Genomic DNA, 27,182 nt, shown 5'->3' with positions numbered 1-27,182 from the left:
GCTCCGTGCTGAAAGACTACGAGGGTCTGGAGGAGATCGACAAGATGCTGGGGATCCCAACGCTGGCTGGACAGGTGAGACCCTCCAAACCGTTGTTGGGTGCCTTGCTCAAGAAATATTTGGAGAAAGTAATAATTGTTAGATTTAGCGAAAAAGTCCTAATTTTTAGAATTCGCGAAAAAGTCCTAATTTTTCGGTTTTGCGAAAAAGTCAACATTTTGCAAAAAATCAGAATTGGGATTTTGAGAAAGTCAGAATTTGGAGATTTGGAGATAAATGGTTAAACCCTAACCAGGAGGTGAACTAGCAGTACACACTCCTACGGCTCACAGTCCAAGCCCCTACTGACGAGCCACTGCCCGACTATAATATATACATACATAGATAAGATAAGAAGTACTTGTGTAAACATATCATCAATCTAAATGCTGTAAAAACCATACACTCGCATTCAACCTCTTAACGTGATATAATGAGCGGAAAGCTCCATTAATGGATCAATATTTAACGATTGGAAAGTTAACAACATTGCAGACACTCTCTAACAAAATGATGCTTAAACCTGTTCTACACCGCCCGATACCGGGGGAACAACGCGTCATCTGCAGGAAACAGCGTCTGAGGGCATCTTAATATTTAATAAACTATGAATGTTTTATATCCGTGTAACGGGAAGAAACTCAGCTAACTGATAATTTTATTATTTTTCTTTAAAAAAAAAAACACAATGCTAACGCTTAGCCTCTGAATTAGCAACGAGCGGGAAAATGCTAACGCATTACGGCACAGAAACTCACTCATAACACCCTTATTACTTATCTTAACTGCACATCCAACATATCGACTAGCATCGTGAGATGACATAGAATCGATTGGTACATACATCATCACTCTATGATAAGAACTCACGAAGATATTAACAAGAACAGACATCAAATCATGTGGCGCTAGGTAGCTAAAAACAGCAAAATGGCTTACCTTGGTCGTTGTCTGGTCAAAAGTGGTCTTCAATGGCATTAAAACGATAAACACGCTGCTGAAGGTAATCCATAGGTTAATCCAATGTGTCTGTGTCCCTTTGAATGATTTCTGATAATCCATAAGCAATAAACCTGCTTTTCCGTTTCCAGATGTCAGAGCGAGAGATAGGTTCGCTCATGCAAAACTGTGTGCGCATAGCTCTCATTTCTCAATGGTAGTGTATGTGTGTGTGGAAATTCCCCTTCGATTCTATTGGCTCTAACGGTCAGAAAGAGGTGTCAATCACCAAAATCGACCAATGGGTTCCAGAGAAACGGTAAAAACGCCCATTTTCACCCAAATCACCTCAGAGGTGGAGTCTTTTTTGCTAAACCTCTCTAAAAAGGTCAAATGTCAATGTTTTGCATCAATCTTGATACAGGGTACTTATTATATGTTGTACTTTGGATTCCTAAAGCTTTTAGTCTACCTTACCATCATCCAAGGGTAGTTTTCACTATAAGTAAAAAATAATATTTGGACGGACACTATAATTTACAGTTATGTTCAATCTGAATTTTCTTTAAAATAAAAAACATCTATATTGATTCTGACTCTTCTACATCCAACTCACAGGTTTATCATTACTTTGAGAAAAAAAGATTATTAATTTAACCCTTTTAGAAGTGAAGATATGGTCATTTGTTCTGGGAATGTCATTTTCGAGCCTGAGACCTGAAAAGCAGGCTCAGGGCTGAACAGGTTAAGGGAGATGCTGTACTTGGTACTTGAATTGCCTTGTGTTGAAAGGTGGTGATAGTGGCGATAAAACCGAAAGAAAATCTGATACAAATAACATGTTTTGATTCCTCTTCCTCCCTCCCCCCCCCATGCAGGGGCACATGTCAGAACAGTACCTGGTCTCCTCAGATCACAACATGAAGCCCCTCCATTACTCCCAGCACTACGGAGACCCCCCTGGTTACGGCTCCATGACTCATGATGTGGGGTACCACGGCCACATGGGGAGGATGCCCCCTGCTGGGTACCCCCCCATGATGAGGATGCCGGGGGGGCCCCGAGCGGGGGGGATGAGGCCGGTGGGGCCCAATCCTGGAGGGCCGCAACCCAACAACCTGAGGCTCCAGCTGCAGCACCGCCTGCAGGCTCAGCTGGTGGGTGGCAACAAACATCTTACATTCCTTTCTTTCTGTTGTTTATTGACAGCAACTTGGAACCAAACACATTTAAGATAAGATAAGGTACAAATAAAGGCCCAGCTGGGTGGTGGCAACACATATTTGACATACTTTCCCAGATATTCCCTTTACCCCACCCTTCATCTTCCCTCACCCTCCTCTCAATTCAAGTTGTGTTAAATCTCGTTACCGCAGTATCCGCACAAAGACCACGGACTCAGACTCAGTTTTATCCCACGGGCCATAGAGAGGCGGAGTCCCTCCCCTTACGGGGGACCTCCATGGGACCTTATTTCGGAAAAGTTATGAAAGATTATCTCTCGATCCCGTTTGAATTGTGCCACGAATTACACATATGATGTTTGTCAATTTAAAAGATAATTTTGCAAATCAAAAAAATTAAAATGTGTCGTAAAACTTTTTTTGTGTGAAACCGCTGAATGAACTACATCTCCCATCTCGCACCACACACCAAGACGGCCGTCCCGTTGGCACATCTCACTTCTTTCTTTCAGAATGAGGCGGAAAGTATTAAAAGAGGTGAAAATCACTCCAAGTCTGGGCACGTTGAGAGCTGTACACACACACAAGGGGAGTTAGTCGGTTCCGTGAGAGCCAGTATGCGGGACCGGGATTCTGGGATTTGTAGTCTTTCTAGTTGCGTATTTTTCATAGTCTTATATTTCAACAGATTTACGACAAACTGTGACTTTTTTGACGTGGAAATAATTATTTAAGATTGACAAACATCATATGTGTAATTCATGGCACAATTCAGACGGGATCGAGAGATACGTTTTCTCTCCACATCGACTTCAATACATACTTTTTCAGAAATAAGGTCCCATGGGGCGGAAGTAGAAGGGCGGGACTTCACCGCTCTGTAACAGTGGTTCCCAACCTTTTTTTTAACAGTGGAGCCCCCCCCCAAAGGACTCCTGTTGGAAGTTGCACCCCCCCCCCCCCCACACACACACACAAGGTATACTGAAACCGGCATGGACAATGACTATGTTTTAAAAATGCGCTTATCCAGACAAGCCCGGTTTGGACACTTTACGGGCTGAAGAAACATTTCTATTAAAGAAAGAATTATACATTTCGGTCTTTGTATGCCTTTAATACTAACTTGAATTTGTATTCAAATAAATTAATCAACTATTTTTGATATTTTATTGTAATGTAGAGACAAGGCTTTTAGTGACAATCGTGTATTGCGTTACAATTATATGTAAAAAAAAAAAATTATTAAAAAAGAAAAAATTATAAATATCATATTTGGCCTCAAATCATCTGAGGCCTGGCGCCCCCCCTGCGATCTTTGGCGCCCCCCAGGTTTGGAACCAATGCTCTATACGACTGATAAACACCTGAACTCTGTGAAGTGCCCCGATAAACATTCCTGTTGTCATCTTGCAATCTACTTGTTTATATAAAATAACTAATAATAATAGTTACATTAATTTATTTCATATTCTGTTCTTGTACATGTATATAGATTTTTTTGCACTACTTTTTATTTTGTATTTTTGTATTTTAGTATATGTTGGATTGTTGTAAGAGCTCCTCCAACAGTGCAACACAATAAAGTATATATAGTTGCAAGTAAATACAAATCAAATAGAAATAGTGACATCCCAGCGCTTTAAAATGTCATCCTCCATGTGTCCCTGCTTCAAACATTTTCTTTTCTTTCCGATGTGTATTGACAGCACCGTGGCAACACATTTAAGATAAGATAAGTTAAGATAAGATGAAACCATATTGATCCCCTTGGGGACATTCGGGCGTCTATAGCAGCAACGGGGTCAGAGTTAAAAACAGGATTCCCACAAGGTAAGGTAAAGATACAATAGAATACAAATTCAAATAATAATACAACAAAAGTGATAAAGTATTGAAGCAAGATATCACAGTAAAACGTTGAGCATTTGAATGAACATGTTAAATATATGTGACACTAACATAATACTTTGAAACTTTAATTATATAAAGCTTCAGATGGTGACATTGGATTAGATTCAATTTAAGATTAAATGCAGTTACAGGTTGTTGCATATCGGAGTACACCCCCCCCCCCCCCCCCTCCCGCACCCTCCGCTCTCCGTCCGTAGGACTTCTCACCGTCCCAAGCTCTCGCCTCAAAACCATGCTTTCAGCTGCTCGGCTCCCAGCCTCTGGAACTCGCTGCCCCGACACATCCGACGGTCTGACTCCATAACAACATCCAAACCCACCTGTTCAAACTGGCATGTTCGTTATAATCATGTACCCCGTGTCCTTTTGTGTCCTTTTGTGTCCTTTTGTAGTCCATTTCCTGTTGTTTGTCTTGTCTTACCCCGGCTGATACTTCACTAAATCCACTGTTTTAATTGTTCCCTATATTGCCCCTATGTAAGGTGTCATTGGGTGTTATGAAAGGCGCCCCCCAAAAGAAATGTGTTATTATTATATAAGATATATGGTTGTGTAAATATGAGGTATTTATTTACAGATAGCGGACACGGTTTAAAGAGGACACATACTGCTCATGTTCAGGGTTCATATGTGTGTGTGGGAGACGGGGATGTTAGCCTTTGCAGACCATTTACATGCACTAAAACCGTTATGACACACTGTAGTAGAGGTACACAGAATATAATCTCTTTAAGTGCGTCATTTCTGTGGAAAGAAGCTTCTCATTCATACTGGGAACAATCAAACCGTCTCCTTTTGCTTGTTTTCTTCTAACTGTGATGCCAGCAGGGTTCACTGAGTGTGAACAGCAGCCGCCAGAGAGAACACACAGCTTCAGCTTTCTGATTCATCAGCTGCTCCCTGCTCACACACACACACACACACACACACACACACACACACACACACACACACACACACACACACACACACACACACACACACACACACACACACACACACACACACACTCACACGCACTCAGAACGTTGATTGCACCCTATGTTCCCATAATGTTCCCCTTGTGATTGCAGATCCTTTGTGTTCTATTATTGTCTGTAAGTGTTCTGAATTAATGCATTTTGTTTCTGAGTACTTTGTGTCTTGTTGTTGTTTAGTTGTTCAGTCATAATGTCTAAGGACCCCCATACATACTACATATCAAAGGGGGTTATCACTCAATTGTTATCCACTCCTTCCTAACTGTATAGACCGCCACCTGGTGGAGAGTTAGGGGAGAACAGCTCGTCTCTGTCAACACGAATAGCAACTACACTAAGTGGTGATTGGTGTGTTTTATAATGTCTTCTGTCATCTTGCTTTGAGATTAATAAAGTTTTCTGTATATCCTTCTGTAGAACCGTCAGCCAATGGGGAACCAGATGAGCGGCGTGTCCAACATGAATCTACCTCTAAGATCTAATGTACCAAACCAGGTGTGTGTGTGTGTGGTCTAGTATTACTATACTTGTGGGGACCTACATCTGTTTTCATAGTCACGTGTGGGGACTGGCCTCCCTTATGGGGACACATTGGAGGTCCCCATAAGGGGGGGGTTAAGGGTAAGGGTTGTGTGTGTGTGTGTGTGTGTGTGTGTGTGTGTGTGTGTGTGTGTGTGTGTGTGTGTGTGTGTGTGTGTGTGTGTGTGTGTGTGTGTGTGTGTGTGTGTGTGTGTGTGTGTGTGTGTGTGTGTGTGTGTGTGTGTGTGTGTGTGTGTGTGTGTGTGTGTGTGTGTGTGTGTGTGTGTGTGTGTGTGTGTGTGTGTGTGTGTGTGTGTGTGGTATAAATAGTTTGTGCAAAAGCTTCTGCAGATTAATTAAAATCCAGATGATTGTGATTAGGTTTAATTACACATTGGGCCATACGTTGTATTAATAGCATGAACAACAATGGCTATCAATCAGTGCTAAACTCTTGCTCCTCAGAAAACACGAGTATCTGTACTTCTCCTTGACTAAAGGACGTGTGTACTTTTGCCATGTCAAAGTGGTGATTGTTGCTCAGTGTGTTGCATAATGTCTGAGTGGCTCGAGTCCTTCCGAGGACTCTTGCTTTTGGCCCGTTAATCTTACCGAAGCTTCCCCTCGCCCTGCGTCTGTCTGCAGGGAACCCTGAACGCCCAGATGTTGGCCCAGCGGCAGCGCGAGTACCTCAATAACCACCTCCGGCAGCGGCAGCAGCAGCAGGTGGTCCAGCAGCAGAGAGCCATGATGATGAGGACTCAGGGAGTGCCCAGCGGGGGGTCCGCCCCCACGCCGATGCCCATGGGGGGCACCAACCCCCGGCTCCCCCAGGGCAACCCTCAGCAGTTCCCCTACCCGGCGTCCAGCTACGGTACCAACCTGCCCTCTCCTCCTCCACCTCCTCATCCCGGCTCTTCCAGCCCCTTCTCCTCCTCCCCTCTCTCCCCCAGCCATCACTTGGCTAGCCAGGGCATGATGGGAAATGTAGGCGGACAGTACAGCGGGGTTATGAGTCCTCCGTCTCAGCACAGTGCCTACCAGTTCAGCAGCTCAGGTATTTTCGTCAGCGTCACGTCGCTTCTGTTTGTTGTGGTGGCGGCAGTCGAACACTATCACTTTGTTTTAATCATTCGTCCTCTTTTAAGTTGATTGGGTTGAATGATCAAACCCCTTTTTGTTGTTGTCTTTGTTCCAGAACATTTTCTGCTCTCACATATTTCTTTGTTTCGGGTTTTGACCCATATCCAAAGCATCCACTCTGCACACCAGGATGTTTGTGAAGGAGATATATAGAGTGGTGAACTAAACATCTTGCCTATACATGTATTTGTGTTCTTTTATGCGTCTTCAGTCCTTGTTTAAGAGCGTGTTTGGCACGCCCTCTTAATCAAATTGAATCACAAACAAAAAAGGTTCTTCCGGAACCTTTAGATCTCTGAAGTAAGGATAGGATCCATCCTGAATACTTTCTACAAACGTTTGCATCAGAAGTTCAGTTTTCAAAGAGCCTTTTGACTTCGGCAATAGCTTGTGGGGTTATTGAGCTTTTTAAAACGAGTTCGCTATTGGGTACATTGCTGGTCTTTTAATTGTAATATCCACTTAATTAAAGCAAAGATTCTAAACATGTTGAAATGCCAGCACTGATGTCTGTGTGTAGTTTTGTGTGCCTTCAATACAAAGGGGCTTTATTGGCATGACCACATTTTAAACATAGTATTTCCACACAAGATATGTCTGAGTCCTTTCTAACGATATGAGAGGAGAATAGGAGTCAGGTACTTTTCTGACTACAGATGAAAATCACAAGGTAGTTAATGTCTCTCAAGCGTCTGATTATCTTACTTTCATTTTCTGACCCTTTTATAATAATAATAATAATAATAACTCATTCTATGTCGAGGCGCCTTTCAAAGCACCAAGGACACCGTACAATTAATAAAATGTTCTAAGGAAAGGTTTAAGACAGCCCAACAGGACCGGGGACGAGTAGCACTTCAGCGAGCAGGCTGATCTGAACAGGCGGGCTTTGAGGAGGGACTGAATGTGTCTGTATCTGCTCCGATCTGCAGCGATGAGTCAGCAGCAGCGTCAGGATCCAGTGGCAGGGTTCCCATGTGGAGCTGCGACCCCTCAGAGCCCGCTGCTGTCCCCCAGGATGCAGCAGGGGCAAAGTCCCATGATGCAACAGCAGAACCAGGTCCAGCCACAGAACCAGGGTCCCAACCAGAGACTGCCCGGGTACCAGCCCAGCAGCGCGTGGACCCAGTCGGCCAACATCTCCACCAGCAACAGGTAACAGCAGTTCATTTTCTACCTGCCTGTCAGCCTTCCATCGGGGCACAGACTTATCTCTGCCCTCATTGGTCATGTGCGCGTCCGTGTGTGTTGGAGGAGGGGCTCTGTGAGGAAGTGGCAGATTTGTTCCGGTTGTGTATTTTCTAATTCTAGCGATCTCGAGCTGCTTTCTCCAAAATGACCGACCCCACCTTTAACTTCTTAGATATCATTATTATTTCACTGATAGTATTGTACATTCGATTCCAGTGCTGGTTCTGTACGATGTTTTCCGACTTGTGTAATCTAAACCTGTCTAAAGCTTTCCAAAACAACATGTATTGATCAACAGATGGATGTTATCATTTCCAAAACTCCAATATTCTGCTTAGATCCACATTTGATGCCGTTTAGCCTTTCAAAAACAAAATGTCTACTGCTGTCAAAAAACTGTTTGTAAAGTGTCTTTGAGTTTCAAGAAAAGCGCTCTATGAATAAAATGTATTATTATTATTATTATTACATGTATCAACTGGTTGTTCCAGCAGCATAAAGGACATACTCTACACCAGAGGTGCCCAGTATGTCGACTTTGCATTCTGGGTTAACAGACTGGAAAGCGATAGGTCGCTTTTTCTGTCAATCAAGCATTGCTGGGTCGATCGCGAGTCATTCATAAAAAAAAAAAAAAACAGCTTCGTTAAAATATACAAAACAGGGTTATTTGCCTTATTTGTAAAGCAAGCGTCGCTCTGCCAAAGAAAGGTAACGTGGAGAGGCATTATCGGAGTGCTCAAAGGCATATGACAGCGACTTCCCTCCGAGTAGCGAGTTGAGAAAGAGAAAGGTCATGTATTATTGCTACACAAACATTATCTCTCAGTGCTCCACATCCAGACGGAGGAATGCACCGGGTTCCACTGTCTCTCCAGCAGCTCTGGAGCCCCCTCCACGAGGAACGTTTCCACGGCACGTTATGTATGCTAGCAGCAACACACGGAGCTAACTACATTATACAAACATGGGTTAATGACTAGAAGTAACTGAGTTATTTATTTTGTTAAAGTTTCAGCTATTCTGTTTACCGTTCTGTCATCACATTATTTAATACGATTTGTTAAAACATTGTTTCTTTTGATGTGAAATATTTTTTTTGCAGGTCACCCTTGAAAAAGAGATCTTTTGATCTCAAGGGGCTTTCACCTGGTTAAATAAAGGCTACAAACAAACCATTTATTTAATTTAAATAAAAAGCAATGTTAATTTTGTTCACAATAATTTAATAATATATGTATTTTTGAATCAAGTATTCATCTTTATCGTCTTCATTGTTAGTTTCCACATGCCTAAAACAACCTCAAGCTAAATCTAAAAGTTGATGCTAAATAAGAGCGTTTGAGAAATTGTGCAGGGCATACAGTAACAGTCCGAATAGTCGATTAGTCGTTTCATTAATCGATAGATTAATCGATTATCAAATGAGTCGTTTGTTGCAGCCCTATTGTTTATCATGTATAAATAAAACGTGTTATTCAGCAACCCTTGCAATTTGGGATTTTAATTTGGGTTGGTAGACCCCGGTGAGCTGGTCATTTCAAAAGTAGCTCACCAGCCAAACAAGTGTGGGCACCCCTGCTCTACACAATAACAACACAACTTTGTATGGATATTCTCCATACTTGACTGTTTCCCTCCTTGCAGTGTGTACCCGCAGCAGTCCCAGTCGCAGTACTCCACACAACCCACCGCAGGAATGTATAATAACCCCAACAGCATGAGCCTGGGAGTGATGGCAGGCAGCAGCGGGGGAAACATGAACCAGATGGCAGGACAGATGAGCTCCATGAACACGGAGCAGGTGAGGGAAAGCTTTGTATTGTAGCGGCCAAACTTATATAGAAATGAAACAGATACTAAAGTTACAATAACACCGCCGCTGAGGAACTACTTAGCGGAACTTACGCAAGGCAATGATCCAAGTCCAGACAAGCATGTCAAATATGATTTAATATCATTAACAATGAACAGGTTTCCTATGTCTTGTTCCTTAAGCCTCTCCTATGGCTGGAAACACCCTGTAAAAACCATGTGCCTACGAGTGCTCTGCTCACACCACCACCTGTCTCCAACATATATACAATTATATAATGTATAGCTCCAACACCTATTAAGCCATTGTTCTTGTTTTCGGTCGGACAAAAGAAGACTATTGATCACGTCCGAATGATTCCTCTCTCAGTAAACATATATATATGTTATAATATCCTGTTAGCAGGCGTGTTCATGCTTGTTGTCATCGTCCTGCTACAGGTGGAGGACGGCAGTCTGATCCTGGAGCAGCTGGCCGGGATGGAGATGTTGACGCAAGAGAGTGAAGCCAGTTCTGTAAGTTAAAGATTTGCACACATGAACTTATTGTCTCATTTAGTTTTAAGTCTGTAAATAAATATGCTGTTAACATACTATGAGTTCAGGTTGTGGACAAATGTCTACTGCTTTCATGTGTCCGAGCTTGTGTAGCTACACACACTGTATAGTTAGTTTCATAGGTTTATTTGTACGCTACTCCCCCTGAAAGGCGCTATAAAAATATTATATATTATTATTATTATTATTATTATTATACATAATGTTCACGTAACATTTAGAAACAATGCCTTTTCATTAGATATACGGAGTTCGCTTTACATGAAAACTTAATCACACAACAGTTGAGTCAATATAAAAGGACAGAATGAGAATTATTACACACCTAATATAATAATAATAATATATTACCTAACATAATACAGTAGAAAATCACACTTCGATCAGAAAATAATTAAATTATTCGACTGACTACAAAGTCTTGTTCTCCGACCACGGAGTGCACATATTTTCTTCACAATAATTGATAATTAATGTGATTTTCTGTCTTTCTATAGAACTTCTGCTGACCCCGGCTGTGTTTAAGACAAGGTAACACAGGAGAAAATGCAAAAAACGTAACTCTGCTCATGAAGAATTAACGAGAAGTTGAGGACACACGATGTAAACAGGATGCTCCCTCCGTTACACCAGCCAAATCTGAGGCAAAACAGGAAGATGACAATACTGTAAATGAAAGCGTTCACATGTGTGAGAAACTGGAACAGCAGTTTGAGAAGAGAGTGGTTGACGAGCATAAGTGAAACCTCTGGATTTGAACTTTCTATGGTTCTATTTGAGAGCCTCACTGAAAACACATTGAATAACAAGGTTTATGAAGAAATATTTTACTGGTATTTATAGTTTTGAAGAAGTTTTAGAGATTATTTGTATTTCAGTAAAAAAAATCAAGGATATCTTTCTTTAAGAAAATCTCAGAATGGTACATCATGATGTCGATTTTAAATGTTAATATATTTCAACTGCTGTAGTTACTGGGGAGCTGTATCCCTATTTAATGACTTTTTGAATGAAGGTGAATGTGTATAGATAGTGTACATACTTAGATTTTAAATACCCCATTTCCTCTTTGTGGCATTGCTTAACAGCAGTTTGGAGTTTTAGTCCAATGAACATCTGTCGGGAGCAGACATATTTATTTGGTTTAATGAGACCTCAGTGGGTAGAGCGCAAGAAACACAAATGGAAAAATAGAAGGTCAATTAATCTGGCGTAAGCTAATCAGTAACCTTGCCTGGGTATTATGCTAGTCTATCATAGCTAGACATAAGATATCTAATGCTATTTTAATTGACCTAATTTGAATATGAAAGTTCATCGAAACTCACTAGCTACCCTTAAGCTAGTTTGAGTTCAGCTTACGAGATAGCCCACTTGACCTTGGTTGAGGTAAGCTAACTAGATAGCCTTCTTAACATGGTTTCAGCTAAGCTAACTAGATAGCCGTCTTAACATGGTTTCAGCTAAGCTAACTAGATAGCCTTCTTAACATGGCTTCAGATAAGCTAACTAGATAGCCTTCTTAACATGGCTTCAGGTAAGCTAACTAGATAGCCTTCTTAACATGGCTTCAGATAAGCTAACTAGATAGCCTTCTTAACATGGCTTCAGATAAGCTAACTAGATAGCCTTCTTAACATGGCTTCAGATAAGCTAACTAGATAGCCTTCTTAACATGGTTTCAGCTAAGCTAACTAGATAGCATTATTGACATGGTTTCAGATAAGCTAACTAGATAGTCTACTTAACCTAGTTTCCGCTAAGCTAGCTAGATAGCCTACTTAACCTAGTTTCAGCTAAGCTAACTAGATAGCCTACTTAACCTAGTTTCAGCTAAGCTAACTAGATAGCCTACTTAACCTAGCCAACATTCCTTTGCCAATTGGTACATACATTAAAATGTCCCTACAGTAAATGAAAATTACTAATCAACTCCATCATCAGTTCAAAACAGTAATTTGTCCAAAAACCTGCAAACATGGCATTTCCATTAGGCTACTGTTTATTAGCAATAGCTAGCATGCTGACACACTTAACTAAATGTTGAGAGTCATAGCATGCTAGATATTGCATGATATTTACATTTATAGAATAACATGCGACCTGGTAAACATTAGATATCTGTAGACACGTTATATTGACTTTCAGATATAAATTGTTTGTGTGCTCTACCTACTGAGGATTAACCAAATAAATAATTTCTTCTTCTAAAGTAGCTTTGCCTCTCAAATAAATCTGTGCAGGCCTACTAATAAAACTCCACGCTACTGTGATTGTTTTCGAAACTACCTGCAGGAGTTCACAGGCATTTATATGAAGCTCTCTGTCTGCTGAAGGATAATTCAGACGTTTGTAGTTTGTTGTTTTGGGACTTTTTGTGGGTGAAGCTGTGATCTTTACATGACCAGACAGTTTCAATTTAAATCAATCAAATTAAAACCAATTCAGAGGGATATTAAAGGCAGAATGAGTAAGATTGTGTTAAAAAACAACAACATAGCCTCGTGTGAGGATGGAATACAGCTGTCGACAAAATCCTACTTCAAGGATGATCTGACCTCAGCCATAAACAGATTACTGGTCCTGAATCCAAATGTTATATTTAATGAAGAAGATTAAGGTGACCCAGCATCTTAAACGCCCAAAGTGTATTACTCGGGACTATTTGGCAACAGGTGCTCTCTATATGTATAAGGTGCTGTCTTGTATAAGCTTTTAAATTAACAATACGTGGACGTCTACTTCACATGGTCCAAACATATGTTAAGCACATACTGGAACCATAGTATGACTTTTTTTCTGGAAAGAAGAAGGTGAACATGAAACACTGAAATTGATATTAAACCTTTTTTTATTTTATTTTACAATGATTTGTCCTTCATGTCCATCTTGCATATTGTACTCCAGTGTGCTAGCGTATTGTAAAAATCCCAAATATATGATCAAAAACCTCGAAGACTAAATGTAAACCGTGGAAATGTCCTGAATGTGAAACTCTCTGCAAAGGCAATCAAGAGCAAAACCCATGTACAGTACTAATAATATTTTACTGACTGATACAGTATACATATATATATATTGAAGATTTTTAGATGAATATTTTATCAATTGCAAAATACTGTATTTCCTGTAAGTACCTTAAGATGAAGCATCATGCCTTAGATCTGTGAACTGTAACTTTAAGCTTGACAGGTGAATTCATTCTGCCACATACTGCTGAGTGAGCGTTTCACCACTTCATACTTTAAGTGTAATAATTAGACGGCCAGGGTTTTTATATTTCTCCCCAAAAATCCTCACAAAACAACCTGTGTATCAACTCATAGAAATACAATAATACTGTGTTGGCAGTTTTCTTGTTGTTAAACTGTATATGTGCACAATGCATCATGTAGATTCTCCTTCACTAACACTGTTTATTTTGTATTTCTTTTAAAGGGCATTTATATAATATTTGACTTTTGCTGATTTATGTTGGTCTCCAGTATACTGTAGTAGTATATACAGTATATACTTGTGATAGAATTTGAGCTACGGTGGCCTGTAAGTGACAAGGTTATTTAACCGTAATGCAAGACGACTCCTGGGACAATTAGGTTACCATTTCTGACATAAAATGCTTCAAAATATCTATATTTTACACAGAAATCAATGTAAAATCAATGCGGACAGCTGAGGAGATTTCATATAGAACCCTGTTTTTGAATGTTTCAGTTTCTCCACATCTTTTTTTGCAAACCTCTAAAGAGAAATGTTAAAACTGCTACATTTTGCAGGCGTTATAAGAAGTTTTGACCCAAATAAAGCCGGCAAAAACTTGAATTATCGGTTAAACTAATTAAATGCACCTGAAAAAAATATTATATTAAATTAAAGGTATGTAAAAACAAACAGCTAATTATTATTTGGGCGTTTAAGTTATATTCCAGTGAGATATGTTTCAACATTTTGTAGTTTTTTAGTTAAAAGCCTCGACACTAGATGTCTTTAATGCGACAGTAGAGTCTTTAAATACTAATGGCACTAGTTGTTTAAATGGTGCTGTCAAAAAGCAATTCTGACAGGACGTTTTTATTTAATTTAATACAACTAGTCCAGTTAGATGGATGTAAAATGAAGGACATCTCCGAAACCTTTGAAATAATCATGAAGACATTATTTAGTTTGTGATATAAGTCGAACACGCCCCCTTTTAGAATATCTTTTAACCACCCTTGTGAGGTATGCCACTGTGTACAAGCGGTCTTAGTGATCAGCTGAAAGTGTTTTTGGGTAACGTTTTAAATCAGTGCGATGTGTGATGAAGATGTTCAGATGTTCCAACACACACCGATCATTCGGAGTGTGTGTGAGGGTTTTATGTTCCAACACACACAGATCATTCAGAGTGTGTGTGAGGGGTTTATTATGCAAAGGTCCTGACGTTCACACCACTTTATGCAAGCGGTCGACTCTAATGTTGCTTTTGCCAATGCTGCTGTTAATTTATGATTCATGCCACTGTAAATAAATTATTTTTATTGAGCGGGACTGCCTCTGTCTTTTTGATTTCATCCACTATCGAGTCAATCTACTCTCAAGCTACACCAGTTTGTATATGTATATTTAATATGAGAAATAATGCACTGCAGAAGTAACACTTGCTGCCGATCACGTGCATTATAAAACCATAATCCACCTACACAATATGACTTATACATAACTTATACACAGAGGTGTAAAGTAACTCTGTACATTTACTCAAGTACTGTACTTAAGTACAATTTTGAGGTACTAATGTGTCACTACTGTGTACTTCTACTCCACTACATATTTTTAATCCCTTTAGTTACTTCACAGATGTGGATGTATGATGTGAAATATAATCAAGTGTTAAATCAGACTTGAGTAAATCCACCAGCTACCCTGCAGTCTACAAAGTACTTCAGACTAGCTGCACCTTCACCAGCTACCCTGCAGTCTACAAAGTACTTCAGACTAGCTGCACCTTCACCAGCTTTGAGAACACTTTCATGATCAATCATTATAAAACATATCATATATATTATTCTGAAATGGACCAATCTGCACAACGACTACTTTTACTGTCTTTCACTATATTTAGATGAGAATACTTTTCTACTTTCACTTGAGGAACATTTTGAATACAGGACTTTTACTGAAACAGAGTATTCCTACACTCTGGTACTTTTACTCAAGTACAAGATCTGAGTACTTCTACTTTTACTCAAGTACAAGATCTGAGTACTTCTACATTTAATCAAGTACAAGATCTGAGTACTTGTACTTTTACTCAAGTACAAGATCTGAGTACTTCTACATTTACTCAAGTACCATATCTGAGTACTTCTACTTTTAATCAAGTACAAGATCTGAGTACTTCTACTTTTACTCAAGTACAATATCTGAGTACTTCTACTTTTACTCAAGTACAAGATCTGAGTCCTACTTTTACTCAAGTACAAGATCTGAGTACTTCTACTTTTACTCAAGTACAAGATCTGAGTACTTCTACTTTTACTCAAGTACAAGATCTGAGTACTTCTACTTTTACTCAAGTACAAGATCTGAGTACTTTTACTTTTACTCAAGTACAAGATCTGAGTACTTCTACTTTTACTCAAGCACAATATCTGAGTACTTCTACTTTTACTCAAGTACAAGATCTGAGTACTTCTACTTTTGCAGAACTACAAGATCTGAGTACTTCTACTTTTACTCAAGTACACGATCTGAGTACTTCTACTTTTACTCAAATACAAGATCTGAGTCCTACTTTTACTCAAGTACAAGATCTGAGTACTTCTACTTTTACTCAAGTACAATATCTGAGTACTTCTACTTTTACTCAAGTACAAGATCTGAGTACTTCTACTTTTACTCAAGCACAATATCTGAGTACTTCTACTTTTACTCAAGTACAAGATCTGAGTACTTCTACTTTTACTCAAGTACAAGATCTGAGTCCTACTTTTATTCAAGTACAAGATCTGAGTACTTCTACTTTTACTCAAGTACAAGATCTGAGTACTTCTACTTTTACTCAAGTACAATATCTGAGTCCTACTTTACTCAAGTACAAGATCTGAGTACTTCTACTTTTACTCAAGTACAAGATCTGAGTACTTTTACTTTTACTCAAGTACAAGATCTGAGTACTTCTACTTTTACTCAAGCACAATATCTGAGTACTTCTACTTTTACTCAAGTACAAGATCTGAGTACTTCTACTTTGCAGAACTACAAGATCTGAGTACTTCTACTTTTACTCAAGTACACGATCTGAGTACTTCTACTTTTACTCAAATACAAGATCTGAGTCCTACTTTTACTCAAGTACAAGATCTGAGTACTTCTACTTTTACTCAAGTACAATATCTGAGTACTTCTACTTTTACTCAAGTACAAGATCTGAGTACTTCTACTTTTACTCAAGCACAATATCTGAGTACTTCTACTTTTACTCAAGTACAAGATCTGAGTACTTCTACTTTTACTCAAGTACAAGATCTGAGTCCTACTTTTATTCAAGTACAAGATCTGAGTACTTCTACTTTTACTCAAGTACAAGATCTGAGTACTTCTACTTTTACTCAAGTACAATATCTGAGTCCTACTTTTACTCAAGTACAAGATCTGAGTACTTCTACTTTACTCAAGTACAAGATCTGAGTCCTACTTTTACTCAAGTACAAGATCTGAGTACTTCTACTTTTACTCAAGTACAAGATCTGAGTACTTCTACTTTTACTCAAGTACAAGATCTGAGTCCTACTTTTACTCAAGTACAAGATCTGAGTCTTACTTTTACTCAAGTACAAGATCTGAGTACTTCTACTTTTACTCAAGTACAAGATCTGAGTACTTCTACTTTTACTCAAGTACAAGATCTGAGTACTTTTACTTTTACTCAAGTACAAGACCTGAGTACTTCTACTTTTACTCAAGTACAAGATCTGAGTACTTCTACTTTTACTCAAGCACAATATCTGAGTACTTCTACTTTTACTCAAGTACAAGATCTGAGTACTTCTACTTTTGCAGAACTACAATATCTGAGTACTTCTACTTTTACTCAAGTACAAGATCTGAGTACTTCTACTTTTACTCAAGTACAAGATCTGAGTACTTCTACTTTTACTCAAGTACAAGATCTGAGTACTTCTACTTTTACTCAAGTACACGATCTGAGTACTTCTACTTTTACTCAAGTACAATATCTGAGTACTTCTACTTTTACTCAAGTACAAGATCTGAGTACTTCTACTTTTACTCAAGTACAAGATCTGAGTACTTTACTTTTACTCAAGTACAAGATCTGAGTACTTCTACTTTTACTCAAGCACAATATCTGAGTACTTCTACTTTTACTCAAGTACAAGATCTGAGTACTTCTACTTTTGCAGAACTACAAGATCTGAGTACTTCTACTTTTACTCAAGTACAAGATCTGAGTACTTCTACTTTTACTCAAGTACAAGATCTGAGTACTTCTACTTTTACTCAAGTACACGATCTGAGTACTTCTACTTTTACTCAAATACAAGATCTGAGTCCTACTTTTACTCAAGTACAAGATCTGAGTACTTCTACTTTTACTCAAGTACAATATCTGAGTACTTCTACTTTTACTCAAGTACAAGATCTGAGTACTTCTACTTTTACTCAAGCACAATATCTGAGTACTTCTACTTTTACTCAAGTACAAGATCTGAGTACTTCTACTTTTACTCAAGTACAAGATCTGAGTCCTACTTTTATTCAAGTACAAGATCTGAGTACTTCTACTTTTACTCAAGTACAAGATCTGAGTACTTCTACTTTTACTCAAGTACAATATCTGAGTCCTACTTTTACTCAAGTACAAGATCTGAGTACTTCTACTTTTACTCAAGTACAAGATCTGAGTCCTACTTTTACTCAAGTACAAGATCTGAGTACTTCTACTTTTACTCAAGTACAAGATCTGAGTACTTCTACTTTTACTCAAGTACAAGATCTGAGTCCTACTTTTACTCAAGTACAAGATCTGAGTCTTACTTTTACTCAAGTACAAGATCTGAGTACTTCTACTTTTACTCAAGTACAAGATCTGAGTACTTTTACTTTTACTCAAGTACAAGACCTGAGTACTTCTACTTTTACTCAAGTACAAGATCTGAGTACTTCTACTTTTACTCAAGCACAATATCTGAGTACTTCTACTTTTACTCAAGTACAAGATCTGAGTACTTCTACTTTTGCAGAACTACAATATCTGAGTACTTCTACTTTTACTCAAGTACAAGATCTGAGTACTTCTACTTTTACTCAAGTACAAGATCTGAGTACTTCTACTTTTACTCAAGTACAAGATCTGAGTACTTCTACTTTTACTCAAGTACACGATCTGAGTACTTCTACTTTTACTCAAGTACAATATCTGAGTACTTCTACTTTTACTCAAGTACAAGATCTGAGTACTTCTACTTTTACTCAAGTACAAGATCTGAGTACTTTTACTTTTACTCAAGTACAAGATCTGAGTACTTCTACTTTTACTCAAGCACAATATCTGAGTACTTCTACTTTTACTCAAGTACAAGATCTGAGTACTTCTACTTTTGCAGAACTACAAGATCTGAGTACTTCTACTTTTACTCAAGTACAAGATCTGAGTACTTCTACTTTTACTCAAGTACAAGATCTGAGTACTTCTACTTTTACTCAAGTACACGATCTGAGTACTTCTACTTTTACTCAAATACAAGATCTGAGTCCTACTTTTACTCAAGTACAAGATCTGAGTACTTCTACTTTTACTCAAGTACAATATCTGAGTACTTCTACTTTTACTCAAGTACAAGATCTGAGTACTTCTACTTTTACTCAAGCACAATATCTGAGTACTTCTACTTTTACTCAAGTACAAGATCTGAGTACTTCTACTTTTACTCAAGTACAAGATCTGAGTCCTACTTTTATTCAAGTACAAGATCTGAGTACTTCTACTTTTACTCAAGTACAAGATCTGAGTACTTCTACTTTTACTCAAGTACAATATCTGAGTCCTACTTTTACTCAAGTACAAGATCTGAGTACTTCTACTTTTACTCAAGTACAAGATCTGAGTCCTACTTTTACTCAAGTACAAGATCTGAGTACTTCTACTTTTACTCAAGTACAAGATCTGAGTACTTCTACTTTTACTCAAGTACAAGATCTGAGTCCTACTTTTACTCAAGTACAAGATCTGAGTCTTACTTTTACTCAAGTACAAGATCTGAGTACTTCTACTTTTACTCAAGTACAAGATCTGAGTACTTCTACTTTTACTCAAGTACAAGATCTGAGTACTTTTACTTTTACTCAAGTACAAGACCTGAGTACTTCTACTTTTACTCAAGTACAAGATCTGAGTACTTCTACTTTTACTCAAGCACAATATCTGAGTACTTCTACTTTTACTCAAGTACAAGATCTGAGTACTTCTACTTTTGCAGAACTACAATATCTGAGTACTTCTACTTTTACTCAAGTACAAGATCTGAGTACTTCTACTTTTACTCAAGTACAAGATCTGAGTACTTCTACTTTTACTCAAGTACAAGATCTGAGTACTTCTACTTTTACTCAAGTACAAGATCTGAGTACTTCTACTTTTACTCAAGTACACGATCTGAGTACTTCTACTTTTACTCAAGTACAATATCTGAGTCCTACTTTTACTCAAGAACAAGATCTGAGTACTTCTACTTTTACTCAAGTACACGATCTGAGTACTTCTACTTTTACTCAAGTACAATATCTGAGTACTTCTACTTTTACTCAAGTACAAGATCTGAGTACTTCTACTTTTACTCAAGCACAATATCTGAGTACTTCTACTTTTACTCAAGTACAAGATCTGAGTACTTCTACTTTTGCAGAACTACAATATCTGAGTACTTCTACTTTTACTCAAGTACAAGATCTGAGTACTTCTACTTTTACTCAAGTACAAGATCTGAGTACTTCTACTTTTACTCAAGTACACGATCTGAGTACTTCTACTTTTACTCAAATACAAGATCTGAGTACTTCTACTTTTACTCAAGTACAAGATCTGAGTACTTCTACTTTTACTCAAGTACAAGATCTGAGTACTTCTACTTTTACTCAAGTACACGATCTGAGTACTTCTACTTTTACTCAAATACAAGATCTGAGTCCTACTTTTACTCAAGCACAATATATGAGTACTTCTACTTTTACTCAAGTACAAGATCTGAGTACTTCTACTTTTACTCAAGTACAATATCTGAGTCCTACTTTTACTCAAGTACAAGATCTGAGTACTTCTACTTTTACTCAAGTACAAGATCTGAGTACTTCTACTTTTACTCAAGTACAAGATCTGAGTCCTACTTTTACTCAAGTACAAGATCTGAGTCTTACTTTTACTCAAGTACAAGATCTGAGTACTTCTACTTTTACTCAAGTACAAGATCTGAGTACTTCTACTTTTACTCAAGTACAAGATCTGAGTACTTCTACTTTTACTCAAGTACAAGATCTGAGTACTTCTACTTTTAATCAAGTACAAGATCTGAGTACTCTGCCCTCTCCCTGTGCGATGCTCTCTTTGAAGCAGCAGGGGGCGACATCCTTCAAGCATTTGGGATATCTCCCTGCAGCACTTGTTGCATGCATTTTTCCATCTGTTCCCTCCTGAGTGTTCTTAAGATATGTCATGTCACATTATTCATCCTTAAATCAAATCAAGTTTTATTTATATAGGACATTTATAAACGATGTTTGGTCGAGCCAAACATCCAGTGCTGTACATAAAATAAAAATAGCCTATAGTCGAGACACTTGTTCAGAATATCAATATGAGAAATACGACACCCTCTGTCCTTAGACCCTCTGTCCTTAGACCCTCTGTCCTTAGACCCTCTGTCCTTAGACCCTCTGTCCTTAGACCCTCTATCCTTAGACCCTCTGTCCTTAGACCCTCTGTCCTTAGACCCTCTGTCCTTAGACCCTCACACCGTACAAGAAAAAACTTCCAGAGAAACCCCACAGTTTAAAGGGGAACATGGAGAAACCTCAGGGAGAGCAGCAGGGGAGGGATCCCTCTCCCAGGACGGACAGACGTGCAATAGATGCCGTGTGTAAATCAAAGAGATAATACATGTTACAGCATAGAGACCGAATGTTAGGAAATGCATGTGTCTGTAATGAGAAGATGAATCCACGAGGATGTCAGCTACAGTCCTGAGGAAGCCATCAGGGAAGCAGCATGACGAGACCCAAGGCAGGACCGCAGAGACAGGGTTCAGCCACGACCCGAAGTCCACGACTTAATCCAGAACTCAGGATAGAGGATCCAGGACACAGGACTACAGCAACAGGATCAGCCTCGCCTCCGGATCCCGGCGTAGATATAGACACAAAACAAGAAGAAAGATGTGGTTAATGGGAACAAGAGAAGACACAGACACAGAGAGGGCACAGGTCATTGGGTAAAAGTTATTCTTGATAACCGTCTAGAAAGATCTCATGAACTTCCCCACTCGATCTATCAAGACCCGAGCAGTTCTATAGATATAGATAAGAAACAGAGAGAGGGAGCACAACCTATCTCTTCGTTAAATGAGATAGATTTGTAAATGTTTTGAACAATGTGTAATAATCTGAATTCATCTTTTCTTTTTAGGCCTGTGCATATGCTCTAAAGTGTGTGTTGGAGCGTCGATATGCACATGTGTTTGCTTCATACACAAGAAAACTATAGTGCTTGTTTTTCTTGGCTTTTGCAACTTCTAGCCAATCTCCCTGTTCAACAATACATCTGCTGGAGTAAAGCCTTTAACATGTCCCCTCGATTTTAACTTTGGCTTCAAAGTAGAAGATAAAATACCATATTACGCCACACACACACACACACACACACACACACAACACACACACACACACACACACACACACACACACCCACACACACACACACACACACACACACACACACACACACACACACACACACACCACACACACACACACCACACACACACACACACCACACACACACACACACACACACACACACACACACACACACACACACACACACACACACACACACACACACACACACACACACACGTGTACTTGCTTGTATAGGCCTACATATTGGAGATAATAATAACATCTAATAAGCCACAGTTTTTACAATCAACATATAGTTCAATCAGGAGAGGCTTAGTTCGTAGTTGATGACATATTTATTGCCGTATGCACAACAACATGTTTTGGAGATTAGACCCCGTCATACAAATTAAGGGGGAGGAGAAAGCCGACTAGAGAAGAGAAACCCCCGGGGTCTGGACACTGGTGGTGGTGAAGAACCAAAGGTAAATATACATCCGGAGTGATGAGGGTTCTTCTGGGCTAGCCTGCCTTGGATCTGATGAAACTGGAGGTGGAGGAGGGTTGCATCAATTCTCCTGAACGATGTTGGCAGGGGAGAGAAAGAGCCGATTTTAACGTTTGCCGGGTGTGCTGTGATTGGCTGTGGGGATGAGAGGCAACCGATTGGTTGAGCTGTTAGTATGTTGGCCCTTGTTTATTGAGAGAAAGGGCGAGTGAGTGAAAGAGAATTGTGAACGAGAGCGTGGGAACCAGTCTTCCTGAAATAACTTGCGCTGAGCTTCATTTGAAGTACCATAAGTGAAAGTAGTCGTTGTGCAGATTGGTCCATTTCAGAATAACATATATGATATGTTTTATAATGATTGATCATGAAAGTGTTCTCAAAGCTGGTGAAGGTGCAGCTAGTCTGAAGTACTTTGTAGACTGCAGGGTAGCTGGTGGATTTACTCCAGGTGGAACTAAAGTCTGATTCAACACTTGATTATATTGACCATCATTCATCCACATCCGTGAAGTAACTAAAGGTATTCAATACATATCATTTACCTCTGAATTGTAGTGGAGTAGAAGTACACATAGCATACTTAAGAAAATGTCCTGCTTAGTTACTTTACACTAATGCATTTGGAGAGCTGTGGTGCAGTCTAGGGAACCTACCATATGCACATCTACATACACGAGCCAAAACAACAAGTAGGCACTAGCTTACGTTCCCTCTTCAGTGGAGAGGAACTTGAAACGGTTCCAGCACCGGATGTCCTCTGCGTGGTTCCTCCGACCCAGAGCCATTTAATAGAAGAGTTACGACATCTCCGTTCACTCCAATGGACCACTTTTTTACAGCAATGGCGGATCGTGGAGCCTCTCAATCGTTCCCCGGAAGTTAGCGCCAAGGCTGGCAGAGCTGTGGAGTTGCAGCATAATAGACCGTTCGTGACGGACTTTTAAAGGTAAGAAGAAGTTTAAAGATGTATATTGCGGATATTATCAGTACATCTGATTCAAATGAACATGTGTATTAAAGGATGTCAGTGGATTATCCCTAAATTAGTAGATTTAGGGAACGTTTACAGATAACAGATTAAGCTAGCATACCGAAGCAAGTTAGCAACACACGTTGAACAGCCTTTTAATTGTAAATTCCGTTCTCTTAATGTCATTTCGTCCAACATGTTGAATTAGAGAAGAGGGGCTTCTAAACGGGATTGTATGCGGGGGTGGAGGGAGTTAAATATTAGATAAATATAACTTTGGTGCGTGTAAGAGTGAGTGTTTTTAGCAGAGCCATATTGTGTCCTTGTGATTATGTTGATTATTACCTGTCTGTATAATGTTGCAGCCCAGCTGATTCTGGATTGATGGCAAAGGGAGAGGGACTTAAGTGAGAGTGAAAACACAAGGTACGTTTAATACTAGTGTTTTATATAAGTAAACACGTTATCTCCCCAAGGCAATAGGTGTGCTATATAGGTGTGTATAACCCTTTCTCCTGTCTGTTGCTCCCTCTTTCAGCACAAGAACCAGAGGGGGGTTCAATGGAGCCTGAATACCTGCACTGAGACCCTCATCCTGCACCCTGAGTCTCAACTCTGTGTTTTTCAAGCCTTTCCCTGTTTTTTTGTATTAAACAAAACATTAAGCTTTCCCAATGGTGTGGTTTTCGTTTTGTGAAAAAGTGCAAATGCAGTGTTTGTATATAAATCACATATTTTGTTGCTGTTGGTCGTGGAATTGCTCCGCTCTGTGTCAGTGGGGAAAGCCGTACATTCGTACTCCTTTCTCTGAGCGATTTGAGCATCCCCAGGCAGCACAGCAAACCATGGTGGCGACTAGGAGGCAGCACAGCAAACCAGGACAACACGGAGGAAAAGGCACCGACAAACTGCATGATATGCTCTTCTATGTTTATTGAATTCCATGTATTTGCAATGGATGTTCCTAAAGCAACACATTTAACATCATCATCATATCCTGTCGGTCTCCTGTCCTTTCTGAAAGCCATACAGATGACATTAGTCATTTAGATAACTTGTGTCCTCAGTTACCATGGGGATTACTGAAACTACCATGAATTTAAGAAAATGGTAGAAATGAATCTAATCTGAATTTTAAAGCATTACTTTAGATCCCCTCCCTCTAAATGTATCAATAAACATTAGAAAGTGATGCTCCTGACTACCATACAAGTTTAAGAAGATAATATTGGTTTGAAAGAATTCAAAGCTATAAATAAACAGCAACAGGCTCTTTAACCAAGGCACTGTTAGTAACATGTAAACTAGTTGTTCACACTAATCCTAATATTATCACTTAATATTAGCAAATTCGATTTTATTTTTGAAAACATATTGATGTAAATACATACACATATCGATTTGTTGTATAAATATTGCAAATCAAAACCTTTATTCACTAATAATTACCAAAAATCGTAGTTCTATCTCCTGTTATCAATGCATTCACATTGCCCGCCATGAACTTCCGGGGAACGATCCTCGTCTACATGAACCACGTGACGATAACCGTTTTTGGACTTCCGGTGTCGTAACTCTTCTATTAAATAGCTCTGCTCCGACCTAATCACACAGCAGCAGGACTTACTCTCAAATAACCTTTTGTCAGTAATATACAACTATGAAATATAACACAATCCGAGCCGTCACATTGAATTAAAGCCGAGATTGCTGAAGGTCAATAACGTCTTGAAGGTCAGGAAGTATGTTTACTTATCAATGGTAAAACAAATCATTTGTAACTATGATTACATACATATATCACAACATTGGAATATTGTTGAGATAGTAGGCTACATTTTACAAAGTGCTCAAATAAACAGTGTAATAGATTATATGTTTACATTCAAAGTCTTTGTTGCTACCATTAGATAATTATCCTACTAGTGTATCTTTGTGTTGCAACATGTCAACTGTAATGCTGTTAAATGACTGGTTTGTGTCTTTTACTAACAGAGAAACTGTTACGGGAAGCGTATCATTTCCTGACTGCGGAAATATGCACTGTCTGGGCTGCAAGTGGTTGGAGTTAGTTTCCGCAGTGCGTGACATGGACGCCCATTGGTTAATTCACCTGTCAGTCACAAATTCTCATCTCTCATTGGCTCTCTGGGTTTGGCTCAGAATCCCGGTTCCTGAGCAACAAAGAGGGCTAAAATCTGTGAAGACGTCTCACGTGGCCTAGTTTTAAAACATTATATTCAGTATGTACTTATTCTGTTTTGGTCATTCAAATTGTAATAAAACAAATGCCAAGCTAGCTATTTTATTGTATTTATTAATTTGTATTATTATAATTATTAAAGCATGTAGTGAATCATCTTTTTCATTATACAATCTTTGTCAGGGGGTGTGTACGTGCAGTTAGAGGGCGGTAACCACTGCAGTCATTCAGCATCTCGCTACACACACACTCACACCAACACACACCGTTTGTGTTTCTACTTTCTGCAGCAGGACAGGTGAGGGTGTTGAATTGTTCCCTTTTGTATTTATTCCTGGAGGAAAGCTACCCGGGGACAGGATGTCTGGAGCGCCTCCGAAGCGGCAGGACACCCGGAAATTCTTCGAGAATTTATCCGGAGCTGGGAAATGCATCGCGGTGCTGACCAGCGGAGGAGATGCCCAGGGTAGGTTCCATTATCGGACAGATGTACTCAATTCATCACTAATACACCGCACCACACTACGTCATGTGGCTGTCTGTCAGGTGTTTAACTTCCTATGTTCACACGGTTTATTGGCTCAGCTTTCCCGTTACTAGTCGTCTATATTCAATGAGACAAATGTCAAACGACGTGTCCGATAATGGGTGGATAGCCTCAAGCTTGTCCGATAAAGGAAGCGTTACATCACTTATACTGTCCTATGAAGTCAATGAAGGTGCGGTTTAAAAGAGTCTTAGTACATCAAAAAGAAAAACAATGCTTTATTTTACGAGGAAGCATTTATAGTATTTTAATGTGCTGCCACTCAGGATTTTACCTTAGTATTTATTAAGAGTTAATTGAATCCAAACGGTGGTTCTGCAACAGCTGATCTCCCTTTCACACTCACTTGTTTATTAGCATGATGCTATAATATTAATCACAATAAGAACTGTTCATTGTTATATTATCTTATATTTTGATAATCCAGGACTGCTAACATTAGTCCAGGTTGTTTATAGGTGTTTTTGAATTATTCGATAAGCGGCACAAGCAACAAGTGATGGTGGGAATGACATAATGTAAAGACATGTCCCTTCGTGTACACACCGTCTCCACCCTCATCATGCATCCTGCACCATTCCTTCTGAGGGGTGTGTTGCCTGCATTAAAGGCGCATGTGTGTGTCCGTGTGCACAGGACATATCATTAAATCAATAGCCCAAATCAATCATTTAAATCCAGTTCCCATGAGTTCAGTAAACAATGGCTTTATCAGTGCATTTGATTTATAATTATGATGAACTGCCTCGGAGTTATAAATCCTGCTGCATTAAGAATCCC

The 27,182-nt window shown here is 39.2% G+C and overlaps 2 protein-coding genes and 2 long non-coding RNA genes across 7 annotated transcripts in view; 3 read left to right on the top strand and 1 right to left on the bottom strand.

Moving 5' to 3' along the window:
- Positions 1–14,807, top strand: part of ncoa2 (nuclear receptor coactivator 2) — a 53,355-nt gene extending 38,548 nt beyond the window's left edge. The window contains exons 10-17 of the mRNA XM_034104906.2: positions 1–74; positions 1,857–2,135; positions 5,474–5,551; positions 6,221–6,632; positions 7,651–7,873; positions 9,557–9,713; positions 10,166–10,240; positions 10,780–14,807. The exon at positions 1–74 is cut by the window's left edge and continues 74 nt beyond it. Coding sequence (XP_033960797.1) covers positions 1–74; positions 1,857–2,135; positions 5,474–5,551; positions 6,221–6,632; positions 7,651–7,873; positions 9,557–9,713; positions 10,166–10,240; positions 10,780–10,791 — 1,310 coding nt within the window. The 3' untranslated portion in view covers positions 10,792–14,807. The remainder of the gene's footprint in view (positions 75–1,856; positions 2,136–5,473; positions 5,552–6,220; positions 6,633–7,650; positions 7,874–9,556; positions 9,714–10,165; positions 10,241–10,779) is intronic.
- Positions 14,808–22,511: 7,704 nt separating this feature from the next.
- LOC117462824 (uncharacterized) lies at positions 22,512–23,477 on the bottom strand. Its single transcript, XR_004553845.2, has 2 exons — positions 23,388–23,477; positions 22,512–22,817 (listed from the first exon to the last, which is right to left on the bottom strand). It is a non-coding gene; the product is annotated as an uncharacterized lncRNA (long non-coding RNA).
- Positions 22,816–24,322, top strand: LOC139435555 (uncharacterized). Of its 2 annotated transcripts, none has more exons than XR_011644796.1 (3): positions 22,816–23,202; positions 23,522–24,078; positions 24,191–24,322. It is a non-coding gene; the product is annotated as an uncharacterized lncRNA (long non-coding RNA). The 2 variants fall into 2 exon arrangements; XR_011644797.1 differs by lacking the exon at positions 22,816–23,202 and having other exon boundaries at positions 23,542–23,628; positions 24,018–24,078.
- A 1,747-nt stretch (positions 24,323–26,069) lies between these two features.
- The window catches only part of LOC117461755 (ATP-dependent 6-phosphofructokinase, platelet type-like), a 49,864-nt gene continuing 48,751 nt past the window's right edge, over positions 26,070–27,182 (top strand). For 2 of the 3 annotated variants that reach the window (XM_034103659.2, XM_071206346.1), the window contains exon 1: positions 26,070–26,321. In XM_034103659.2, the coding sequence (XP_033959550.1) occupies positions 26,216–26,321 (106 nt within the window). In that variant the 5' untranslated portion in view covers positions 26,070–26,215. The remainder of the gene's footprint in view (positions 26,322–27,182) is intronic. The other variant, XM_034103658.2, reaches the window with a different exon arrangement.

This window comes from Pseudochaenichthys georgianus, chromosome 17 (genome assembly GCF_902827115.2).
Source record: "Pseudochaenichthys georgianus chromosome 17, fPseGeo1.2, whole genome shotgun sequence".
In the NCBI taxonomy this organism is placed as follows: domain Eukaryota; kingdom Metazoa; phylum Chordata; class Actinopteri; order Perciformes; family Channichthyidae; genus Pseudochaenichthys; species Pseudochaenichthys georgianus.
This window is presented reverse-complemented; position numbering and strand designations above follow the sequence as displayed.